Genomic DNA, 12,569 nt, shown 5'->3' with positions numbered 1-12,569 from the left:
TAAGAGGCAAGCGAATAGAACACTTAACAGTTCTACATGTGGGCTCTAGAATTTTTCTACCTCTGGTCAAACCATGTTTCTGCCACCTCAAATTGGATAGTCTTGGTTAAATTTTAAACTTTTTTAAATGAAATTTTTAACTTCTGTACACTCAGTTCCCTTAGTTGTAAATTTTAAGTTAAAATTAACCTGATCTAGGGTTGTTGTATAAAGATACAGTACTTGTAAAATACTTAGAATAATATCTGGCATATGGTAAGCATTCTGCAAGTGCAGCTATCATTATATAATTAATCATATTTTAACAAATGGGATTTTTCTTGAATCAAAGTTTAAAGTCAAATTGTGAACTATTTACTGACAAGGAAAATACAGTTGGAAAACTAGAGTTTTTTTCTACTAGATACAAAATTGTCAGCTTTATCATCTGTGTACGTCATCTTATTTTACATCTGGAAAGGAACCAAGATGCATATCTGTGGATGTTGCCTTAGGTAAAAGGAAGCAATCTTCCAATCTGCAGTGACTGCACTTAAGTGTAGGGGTATGACCTTGAAACTGCTTACCATCTACAGTAATCTATGCAAGAAATTCTAGATCTGATCCTCTCTCTTAGTCCAATGGATGGACCCAGTAATATCACAAATTGTACTAGTCTAACTCCCCAATTACAGTTTACATTCCTCAAAGCCAGAGCCCATGATGAACTTCCTCCATAATCACATAGTCTGCCATAAGAGGACCGTGAACTCAGAAAAGGTGTCCTTGATAGAATTCTTTGCCTCTATTCTAGTCACCCTTATTCTCTGCAGGACATTAGGACAAAGCTGTGGCATAAGTCTAAAGCCACTGATTTAAATTATGCCCTCCCACTACTAGTTTTATTCAGTAATATCTCAAGTCCACATTTAAGCTCCTCACTTCTAGGATAGGAATAATACTACATTAAAGATATTACCTCTGATAACCACATAGGCACTGCATAATGTAAATTAGCGTGCAAAGACTCCAGAGAAGATGAGTCACCCACCTCTAAATATTTTTTTCCATGCTGAGAGTTCATTTGCTTCGTTTTTATTGTCTGTTATATCTATAATTTAAAAAAAAATATATGTGGGTGTGAATGCCTAAAATATAAGCACCCAGAAGGCAGAGGCAGGGATACTGCTGCAAGCTGGAGGGCCAGCCTACTCTACACATGAGTGCCAGGCCAGTTAAACTGTGTAAGACCTTGCCTCATAAGCAAACAAATAAAAGAAAAAAAAAACACTAAAAATACCTTTTACTTTTTCAAAAAGTTTTAGGTTACAGAGTATCTGAGCAGGTGGTGTAGAGTTCATGCACAAAAGGCAGTTTGTATCATTACATGTGGGACTACATGCTTCTTTGAGTCAGTTTTAAGGACCAGTTCTCAGCATTGTTAACTCTGTACCAGTTCTAGTTCAGAAGCTCAACTCATCAAGACAATGTTGATCCTATTTCCTCATTGGTGATTGTTCAGTAAAGAGGAAAGGAATAAGTTGACTATGACCACTATGGAAGCCATGTTATGATACAACTGGAAAACAGTGTATAACTATAAGGATTAGTAAGACCAAATTCTATTAAATAAGAACTGTTCGGAAGAGCAGCAGCACTAAGAAAATTGAAAGAGGCATACATATAGTGTAGATATTTATGACTTGCTTCAGGTAAAGAATCAGAATTTATATAGATAGATCCCATCCAAACTTTTCTTACGTCTCAGTACGCATGTGCATAGACTATTTCAAAAATAATCCAAGGTTGACTAGATACGCTGAACTTTTTCTTTAGAGATAACCCATTTATGTCAAGATCTGAACTAAAGCCATCTGACTCCAACTTGTATTAATTACTTTCGTGTCACCCTAACAGATGCCTAACAGACACAATTAAGAGAAGGAAGACCTATTGTGGCTCTCTGTTTCAGAGAGCTTCAATCTGTCAAGGTAGTGATGGCATGACAGCCTGGAAGGAACATCTGCTGGAGACCATGCACACCACGATAAACCAGGAAGCAAACAGCGAAGCCAAGAGCAGGGTTTGACTGAACAACTCCAAAGGCCCTCCCCGAGTGGACCACTCTATCATCTAGTAAAAGGAGTCCACAACATGAGCCTATGATGGACATTTCAGATTCAAACCACAGCACAAAAAATCTACTGCTCTTTTGAGTTGGATCTTCCCTTTCGTTGGTTTCATAAAATGTCCAATCAGCAACTACATTTTGAAATTAGGTTCACATCAACGTTCACATATTTTGTAGGGCTCTAGATGTTTAGAAAATGTCCCTAGCAGGGAACTATAGACTCTCATTTTCTGCTCTCTTTTCTCCAATCACAAGCATCTTCTGGACAGTTCTGTTGAGTCTGATGATGCTGAAGACTCTTTTCAGTTTAGAAAATGAAGTCAATAGTGTTCTAAGCTAGCCTTAGAATAGCTGTGTGATATCTGAAATAACATGCAGTCAATAACAGTAACACACAAAACTAGGTATCAATTGAGTATAAACAACGTATTTTTCTCATCTTGAACAATATCACCTTTACAGGAGGAGTGTTGTGTTACTCTTATTTTTAAAATGAGTATCAATATTGTGATTCTAATCAATAATATTAAATCAGGGCTGGGCATGGTGGTGTACATCTTTAGTCCCAGCATTCAGGAGGCAGGGCAAGCTGATTTCTGTGAGTACAGGACAGCCAGAACTATGTTACACAAAGAAACCCAACTCAAAAAAAAAAAAAAAAAAAAAAAAAAAAAAAAAAAAAACCAAAAAAAAAAAAAAAAAAAAAAAAAAAAAAAAAAAAAGCAATTTCAAAAATTAAATCAGTCCACAAAGTATTTTCATATACAATATTTTATATGACCCTTTCAATAAGTCTATGGGATAGTTTATATCTATTCTTCAGTGNAAAAAAAAAAAAAAAAAAAAAAAAAAAAAAAAAAAAAACCCACCAAATCTAAATAAATAAATAATTAAATAAATAAAGCAATTTTAAAAATTAAATCAGTCCACAAAGTATTTTCATATACAATATTTTATATGACCCTTTCAATAAGTCTATGGGATAGTTTATATCTATTCTTCAGTGGAAGTTAAGAATTTATGTAAGTTGACTTATCCTATAACATTCAGTTAATAAGTGGTAGAGCTATGAAGTTGACACACATTCCAACCAAATTCTGTGTTTTCACTGAATGGTACTGTCAGGTGTATATGAGGACATATTTCTAGGGCTATCAACTTCAGGAAGAGCCCTCTCCCCTCTCACAATGAACATATTGCTGCTGACAACTCAAAGATATATTTGGTTTTATCAAAGTTTTACAACTCAGCCAGCCTCAGAATTCCTTGTAGTTCATGGAGCTGGGCTGACAAAATGTGGTAGACAGAGAACAGATGGGGCTCCATTCTCTGTGTTCCCTGCTGGGAACCACAGGGCAAGGTGAACTCATCTGAGATAAATAGTTTTTTTTTTCTCAAATCTAGATTCAACATACATTTGGGAGAATGCATTTGTTAGGTATGCTTGTGTGTGCATATATGCATGTGTGTATGTGCCTATGATGGTCAGGAGTCAGCATCTGGAGTCATAATGAGGGAGCCATCTATCTTAGGTTTTTGTTTGTTTGTTTTTGAGCAAGTCTCTCACTGACTAGGGCTTGCTGATTAGGCCAGACTGGCTGGCCAGAGAGCCTAGTCCATGTGTTTCCACCTCACCAGGACTGGAATTATAAGCCATTATCTGACTTCTAAATATATATATTTACAGGGTTCTAGGACTTGACTTCGGGTCCTTATGCTTGAGTGGTAAGCACTTTACTGATTAAGCATCTCTGTGGTTTCCAGGTCTACCACACATTTTTGAGTGCTAGTTATACCCTGGAGTACTCACACTTATGACTCGTATTTGAAAGCTCATAACTCAAAGGAGGAAATAGAGTATTCTACTTGGAGATGTGGTATTTGAAATTCTAAAAAGCTAAGTTGGTATACTTTTTTTTTAAAAAAATCCTATTGAAAAATAAAATTCAGGAAGAATATAAGCAGGTAGATATCTTCTATATCATTCCTGGCTGATATTAAATGCTCAACAAATCTCTGCCTGACCTGAAAACACAATTTAACTTGCACTGTTGGCAATCCTGAGCCAAGTCTGTCTTTCCAGTGTTTCAAGCACATGAAAGAAAGAGGAAGAATCTACAACCCATTAACACCAGTTGCTGGGTGGTGATGGTGCCCATCTTTAATTCCAGGACTCAGGAGGTGGAGAAAGAGGCAGAGACATGTGGATCTCTGAGTTCAAGGCCAACCAGAATAGAGTGAATTCCAGGACAGCCAGGGCTACATAGAGGAACCCTATCTCGAATTCTCCCCACCCCACCCCCCCAAAAAAACCAAACCAAACCAACCAAACAAAAAGATAATTGGAAAGGGATGTGAAAGACATGTTTTAATTATGTCACTCTATCAAAGGTCATGCATTTATCATAGAGATTCTGTGGCACATTAACTGAGAAGGCCACATTATCTCCACTTCACATGGAACACTTGCATCTCCATTTCAGGAAGATGAAATACTCTGTACTGTGGAGAATCTACAGTGGCCTGGTGTGGTGGTGGCACACGCCTTTAATCCCGGCACTCAGGAAGCAGGGGCAGGCAGACCTTCTGTGACTTTGAAGTCATTCTGTTGTACACAGAGATTTCCAGGCCAGCCAGGATTAAACAGTGAGACCCTGTCTCAACAAACAAACAACCTAGAGCAATGGCCCCGGTAATCTGTTCAGCTTGTTTCGAAGAAACTGAAAACCTGAGAGTTTCTTCACAATAAGGTTACTTCTGTTCTCTGACATCTTTATGGTCACCATCCACACAGGACTCTAAATTGAGCTTATGTCTTTGCTTCATCTCCTGAAGAAAAAATGGAGTACCTGAAGTCTGAGAGAATTTTGAAGTAGGAAACATGGAGGGTATGTTCCACTCTTTCTCTGGTCTCTGGTTGTGAGAAGTCTCTGTACAACTGAGTCTCATACATCCAATAAAGACTTTGCCAAGTGAATCCCAGTTTAAAATGTAAAAAGTCAAAGACAGTCCTTGCTGGAATAGGAGCGTCTCATCTCTGACATTCCAGTTTCTCACCATGCCACTCAGACCCTGCTGCTAGAGAAACTTCAGTGCAAGAAGTATGTGGAAAGCTGAAGACATGGGCAGAACTGAATGTTCACTCACAGAATGGGTGAAAGCCACAGTGGTATTTTATACATGATGATGCTTGCATATTTCATCTTGAAATGGCACTCTGAGTGTAGTGGATACCAGGATTTATACGTTTCATGAATTCGAAAAAAAGATCTATGGTTTATTAAATGCTACTTATTAGTGAGACATACTGGCAATAACCATCAATGAAGGTTTGTAGAGCTGGTGTGCAGATGCATGTCATCTATGGATTTCTGTGAGTTTGAGGCCAGACTGGCCTACATAGCAAGAGCCTCTCTCAAGTGAAAATTGTGGGGCAAAGGGAACATTAGGAAGGCTGAGGTGGTAACCAGGCTTGTGGGCACGTGTCGAAAATCATCCAACTGTCTATATTAGTATATGCACCTCTTTGTACGTGGTAGTTCTTTCATGCCAACCAATCCTTTCTTCAAAAATTAGCTGTGATACAATCTACTCACAAAGCATGGTGTTAGTGAAGTTGCAGCTCTGTTTTTCCAGTCCTGGAAGCTCTACTTGTGCAAAGGCCCAGAGACACACTAATTCCTAGTGAGTGTGGAGAAGGAAAATCTACCATTCTCAACCTGGATATCCCTGATGGCGGAAGAACACAACACAGGGTCCTTTACTTTTCCTAAACGTAAGGACTACACTAGGCCAGGTAAACCTGACTTCAGAGAATATTTCTTTTAAAGCTGAGGTTTTCAAAGCAAAAAATCCATTATGCTCAGCTTTTCTCTGCTACCACGCCACTAGCTTCCAGTACCCACATAGCCCTTAGCCTTCGAATCCCTCAGTAATGTCCTTCTCCCTTCTGCCTGAGATCCCACAGCCTGATGAGTTAGATAAACTATGTGTTGAATCTTGGCAGCCATCTCTCACCCTTGTAAGAAGATCAAGTCATCCTCTGAAAAACATCTGAAGGACAAAAGTATTGAGGTGCTCACGTTTGCCGTGTAGAGAGCAGTGAATGACCAAACTCAGCACACACAGTGCCCAGCAAACTTCTAGAGCCACTGTCTGTTTCCTTTCTCCGCCTCCTACCATTTGCTCAGTCTTCATCTCCATGGCTTCCATGCCTCTCTCTGCACATGGCATTCTATCCTTTCTTGATTTGTCTAATGGAAAAATCCATTGTCACCCTTGAAGATACTGCTATGTAAAACAGTCTCCAGAAGTTAGTCACTCTCTTCTTGGAACTTTTACAAGCTTTGCTCTTATCTCTAGGGGAACACGTCATACATCATGTCACAACTATATGGTGAATTTAAAGTCAGGGCTACTGCCTTAATCATCTTTTGATTAAGCATAGCTCCTGGGAGGATATATTCAATGCATTTTGAATGAGAGTCACTGTCAAAATTGCCTTATGTTTCTGTAAAAATAGCTTAATAATGTTGTTGCTTTTAGTATGACTTTCTTTTCTATAAATAAGTTAGCAGAAAGATTAAGAGCATGGTATGTCAGTTACCACAATTTTACCCAAAGAACTGGGGGAAAAAATCTTAAAATTAGAATGTTAAATCAGCATGGCTTTAGCAACAAAAGTGTTTCCTTAAGTATGTGCCTTTTAAGTTCTCCTTTCTGTTACCAGAGAATAACAGAAAAATTAGCGTGTACATTTTGTGTCAAAGGAGGTTTTGCTTGTTTGCAGAGCTTGGGGAGGGTAAATCTGGGACCCTCAGGCATGGGAGCCCCAGGAGGCTCATTTTAAAAGAGAGTTGAGGCTGCAGTGGAAAGGATGGATGTAGCCTGGGTGTGACCAGAGATAAGAGAACTGATCCAATTCCAACAATGGCTCTCTAGCTGAGGGACAACCTGCCTGAATAAGCCCTTGCTATATCGAGGACATTGAAGGGTCTAGTCAGCCAAAGAGCAACATCTGACATGAGGCGAGTGGCAGCATCTTGTGCCTGTTGGGTTTGGGAGCAGGGACCTCAACCCTCATTGCAGAACATGAGACTCAGGACTGAATCCCCAGGAAGAGAGTTTGTAAAGCATGAGGCAAACTCAAGTAAAGAGGATTAAGGCGGAAAGGACTACATTTTAAGAGAAAACGGCAGTAATAAGAATTAAAGAAGACTGGAGGGATCATAAAGTCATTGAACTCCATAACCCGCATTTATAAGCATAAGATGCTTGTGTAAACATAGGGGTGAACACATCCTCTGAAGAATTACTGTAATACTGATCAGGATAATGTGTGCAAATTAAGAAATGTAATTAGCATTTATTAAATGCTATTACCATTCCTTGAAAACCTAAGTGCAATGAATTTAAAAAATAATTTGTTTGGATATTGTCAAAATCATGTGTCAAACCACTCTGAATATTTTCTTACGTCCATTGTTTTCCTCTGTGTGCACAAGTGTGTGTGTGTGTGTGTGTGTGTGTGTGTATGAGGAGTTAGAGGCCAACATTGGGTATCTTCCACTATTTTTGCTCTCTTGTTTTTGAATATGGTATCTCACTGAACCTGATGCTTGTTGTTTGGCTAAGCTGGCTAGTTGGCCCTGGGGATTTGCCAGTATCCACGTGCTCCCTGCAAGCACTGGTTTTACAAGTGCTCCTCACCGTGTTTGGCTTGGAGATGGGTTCAAGGAACTGAACGCAGATCCTCACATTTGCACTTCCCTGGCTGAGCCACCCATCCAGCTCTCCAGCCTGATACACCTTAAGCATATATAAAATCTAGTTTTGAAAGATGATGAAAGGTGATCTGAGCTGGTTGGAAATGGCTTGTAAGAAAAAGCATGCTACATGATTTCTTAAGAACACAAATGTATTTATTTATAATGTGGCTATGACAAATAGCAAATATACTTCAGGCTTTAATTTCAAATAGTAGAATAGCTTTGTCATATTTGGAATCAAAACTTTGTAAGTGGTAAGGCACAGTGGAAAATGTCTTTAACCCTAGCATTCATGAAGCAGAGGCAGGTGGATCTCTTGAGTCTTAGGCCATCCTGGTCTACATAATGAGTTCCAGGCCAGCCAGAGTTACATAGTGAGACTTTGTCTCAAAGATTTTTTTTAAATATAAACTCAGTATCATCGATTATGTCAAAAATTTCTAGGTGGACACTTAGTATTTGCTGCATCTTCTTTTGCACTTTCTTTGCCAGAACCCTGCTCATTTTCATCTACTATCTAGTTATCTGAAACTTTAGAGGAGTGGGCACCACCCCATGAGGGTATGTGGCTGTTCTGATCCTATGATTGAGAGCCAGAGAACCAGGAGTGACATCATCCTTAACAATAAAATACTCCTCTTGGTGAGCAAAAAGCCTGCATATGAAACTCGGACTTGAAGAACTGCAGTCCAGTTCATCAGCTGTCTGGTTTACTCCAGCTTACTACAGCATCAGTTGGTGCATCCCCGCATCCCCGAAGGATCCTCTCTGAGAGTCACTGTATGGTAAGGAACCTCTCAACTGCCCTTTTTAAATTCTGTGAGATTTAGAAAATTGAGCTAGTTTTTTAATACATACCATTTTCTACCAATATCATGCCATTTTTTAAAAATTGAAAATGTTAAAGGAAGGTGAATTTTGCTAAACAGAAAAGTGTAGAGGTAAAATAAATTTATGGTAAGAAAGTCATGAAGCATCTATTTCTATGGTTAATGCTTCTTTGAATACCTTATTTTTACACCACCTGAAAGTACAGGGATTCAATGAACATTGGCACGATTGGGTTTATTGATCTCATCATCAGAAATTTGGGATAAAAATCAGGCTGGCCGTGGGACAATAACTCTGATGTAAAAAGTCAACAATGATTTATCATGTGGAGTATATATCTATTTTCTTGTAGGGTATCCTTATTTATTTTTTTATGGCTTTCAGGAGTTTAGCTTGCATACTAAGGTTGCAATTTTTCCTTTCAGTGTTGAATATTCATACCTTTTACATAAAAAAAAACCAGTGTTTCCTAATCTTTAAAATGATACATGCATCTTAAAGATGCTTCATAATCATCTAAGCTCTTCTCATCCTAAGTAAGAAGTCCATCTTCTGCAAAGGAGCAAGGAAATAAGGCAGAGATGTCACCAGGTCATGGGAGCTGAGCTAGGATTAGACAGCAATGCTACTGTCAGTCAGCTACAGTGCCTGTGACTGACACAGCCCTGAAGACTTTCCTTTGTTGCTCCACCCATAGCTCTGCAGTGCACATTGAAGAGAAATGGTGCAGGCTGTAAGGTCTCTTATTAACTAAGGATGTAATCTCCTTTTAAAACAGAAACATAATTCCTATTGTGTGTGTCACTTAGAAAGGAGAATAGTGTTTTTTTAAGTGCTACTATAATAATAAAGTCTGCAACCACAGAGCTACGGATTAAGCCAAAATACGCATATTGATTTATAAACAAGAAGAAAGAACTAGAAGTTATATTAAATGATAACTGTGAAGTTGAAGCTGTAAGATGTAGATACTCATTTTATTAAGGGTCAAAGCTCCAAGAAAATATTATAAGAAATTAATTTGATTTTGTTGTTGTTTTGGTTTTTTGAGACAGGGTTTCTCTGTGTAGCCTTGGCTATCCTGGAACAGGCTTGTCTTGAACTCACAAAGATCTACCTGTCTCCACCTCCCAGTACCTGGGATGAAAGGTGTGCACCACCACTCCTGGCTCTGATTTTTAAATGCTATAACACATACACATATGTGTAATAAATATGTGTGTATGTGTGTGCGTGTAAAGACCAGAGGTCAATGTTGGATTGTTGGATGCCTTCCTCTATCATTCTCCACCTTTTTTTTTTTTTTTTTTGAAACCTTCCCAATGCTAGGATTACAGGTCATTGCTGCTGTGCCCAACATTTTTTAGGGGTGCTAGGGATTTGAACTGAGGTCTGCGTTTGTACAGCAAGCATTCACTAACTGAGTCATCCTTCTAGCCTAAGACTTTTTTGTTGTTGTTGGAGAAGGTGTTGCATTATTAATTCAGTAAAGGCATCAAAATCAAACCTTATAGTTAGACATGATGGTGAATGCCTGAACTTCCAATGTGCCAGAAACCAAGGCAGGAGGATCATAACCTCAAGGCCAGCCTGGTCTACACAGCAAAGTCTTATCTCAAAAATAAAGGTAAAATCCTACAAATTTGGCATTTATGGCTATTATGCTCGCATCTGAAAACAAGCTTAGTCATGGAAACAGTGTTTGCTCACTGAATAGTTATTGTTTACCTAATTAAGAGGTTAGTGAATTTCAAGGCTATTATAAGCATGTAGATATAGCCAACATAGATATGAGAGAAAAATCATCAAAACTGTTCTTCAGTCAGTATGTTTTACATAGCAAATGTTAAAATTTGCACAAGAAATCTGAGAAAGCTACCTAAGAAAGTCATGCATGCCACTTCTCTAAGTTATGTGTACACATTATAGTACTAACGTATCTGTTATATAAAGATTCCAAAGACTCATGAAAAATAGACCGGTTAATTACTGTGACCTCCGCTAGTCATTGCTTGCTTTGGTGGTTATGGATAACAACTACTGAGACTGTATTTACATACTTTGAAACACTGACAGTATCTTAAAATATCTCAATGTTGTTTCTTATTTTAGTAAAGATGATGTCTGCAAACACCATGGCTAAAGTGATGATCATCATGCTGGCAGTTTGTCTTCTTACCCAAACGGATGGGAAACCTGTGAAGTAAGTGCTGCAGCCCACTGTACACAGGGAAGTGTGGACTCGAGCTTTGTAATGGGGAGCTAATGGAGCGGTCTGCTCTTTCTCTTCTTTCTAGGAAGAGAGCTGTCAGTGAAATACAGCTTATGCACAACCTGGGCAAACACCTGGCCTCCATGGAGAGGATGCAATGGCTGAGAAGGAAGCTGCAAGATATGCACAATTTTGTTAGTCTTGGAGTCCAAATGGCTGCCAGAGATGGCAGTCACCAGAAGCCCACCAAGAAGGAGGAAAATGTCCTTGTTGATGGCAATCCAAAAAGTCTTGGTGAGGGAGACAAAGCTGATGTGGATGTATTAGTTAAATCTAAATCTCAGTAAATGCTGATTTATTCTAGACAGTGGAGGGCACTGACATATGCTGCTACCTTTTCAAGCTCCATGAAGATCACCAAGTGCTAATACTTCTACTATAATGAAACTTTGGAATTTTTTGATTACATTTTTGCTCATTTAAGGTCTCTTTCAATGATTCCATTTCAATATGCTCTTCTTTTTAAAGTATTACTCATTTCCACTTTTCTCCTTAAATATAAATAAAGCTTTAATGCTCATGAATCAAGTAAGCAGTGTTTCTTACTTGTTAAAACTTTGTCTCAGTTGGAGGGCTGTCTCAGAAGTTCAAATTGCAAACTGTTGGGCTGGAGAGATGGTTCAGCAGTTAAGAGCACTGACCACTCTTCCAGAGCTCCTGAGTTTAATTCCCAGCAACCACATGGTGGCTCACAACCATCTGTAAAGGGATCTGATGCCCTCTTCTGGTGTGTTTGAAGACAGCAACAATGTACTCATATAAATAAATAAATCTCATTTTTAAAGAAGAAGAAGAAGAAGAAGAAGAAGAAGAAGGAGAAGGAGAAGGAGAAGGAGAAGGAGAAGGAGAAGGAGAAGGAGAAGAAGAAGAAGAAGAAGAAGAAGAAGAAGAAGAAGAAGAAGAAGAAGNAGAAGGAGAAGAAGAAGAAGAAGAAGAAGAAGAAGAAGAAGAAGAAGAAGAAGAAGAAGAAGAAGAAGAAGAAGAAGAAGAAGAAGAAGAAGATTGCACACTGTTGCCTCAAATGACTTGAGTTTGGTTCCCAGGACCCACATCAGGTGGCTCACAACCACCTTTAAGTCCAATTCCCTTCAATGATTCAATGCCCTTGGCCCTGCCAGTACTTGCACTCATGTGGACATACCCACACACTTATAAGGAATTTAAGATAACAAAATAATCTAAAATAAATCCCACATCTTTTGTCACAATGCATACCAAAATGGTTTTATTGACATGAATTTGTAAAACAACACAAGAAAAAATTTCTTTAATCCATTTACCTCAGTCAATATTTTGAACACGTGTCTGTTTTTAATTCCAGAGTACTAGGTCCCCAAATTCATATTAGCTGGTTATTACTCTCCCCTTCTCTTCAGGAAGCCCAATGAAATACTTAGGAAATGGGGTAGAAAGTGGTCTGAGACCTGACTGCAAAGCCTTTGCCATTACATAAACTCACAGAGTATATATTATATCTACCTATACTCTGAACTCTACACTGCCAGGAATAGAAATATAGTATTTATCCATTATTCACAAATCCTTATTTAGTGTTCATCACAGATAATGTACTCATTTATCTTGTCTT

The 12,569-nt window shown here is 38.5% G+C and overlaps 1 protein-coding gene across 2 annotated transcripts; it reads left to right on the top strand.

Moving 5' to 3' along the window:
- The first annotated feature begins 8,433 nt into the window (after positions 1-8,433).
- Positions 8,434-11,505, top strand: Pth (parathyroid hormone). Of its 2 annotated transcripts, XM_021169212.1 has the most exons (4): positions 8,434-8,508; positions 9,763-9,775; positions 10,822-10,912; positions 11,007-11,268. In XM_021169212.1, the coding sequence occupies exons 1-4, from the start codon at positions 8,434-8,436 to the stop codon at positions 11,266-11,268; spliced, it is 441 nt and encodes a 146-aa protein (XP_021024871.1). The 2 variants fall into 2 exon arrangements, with proteins under 2 accessions (XP_021024871.1, XP_021024872.1); XM_021169213.1 differs by lacking the exons at positions 8,434-8,508; positions 9,763-9,775 and adding an exon at positions 8,533-8,663 and having other exon boundaries at positions 11,007-11,505.
- Positions 11,506-12,569: the final 1,064 nt, after the last annotated feature.

The sequence above is a fragment of the Mus caroli genome, chromosome 7, assembly GCF_900094665.2.
Source record: "Mus caroli chromosome 7, CAROLI_EIJ_v1.1, whole genome shotgun sequence".
Taxonomy (NCBI): domain Eukaryota; kingdom Metazoa; phylum Chordata; class Mammalia; order Rodentia; family Muridae; genus Mus; species Mus caroli.
Note: the sequence above shows the minus strand (reverse complement) of the source record. Positions and strands in the feature narration are given on the sequence as shown.

Bases quoted from the DNA above. Each gene is read 5' to 3' on its own strand.
- Pth (XM_021169212.1), top strand. From the start codon at position 8,434: ATGAGGGTATGTGGCTGTTCTGATCCTATGATTGAGAGCCAGAGAACC. The intron at 10,913-11,006 runs GTAAGTGCTGCA...TCTTCTTTCTAG, and splicing joins ACGGATGGGAAACCTGTGAA to GAAGAGAGCTGTCAGTGAAA.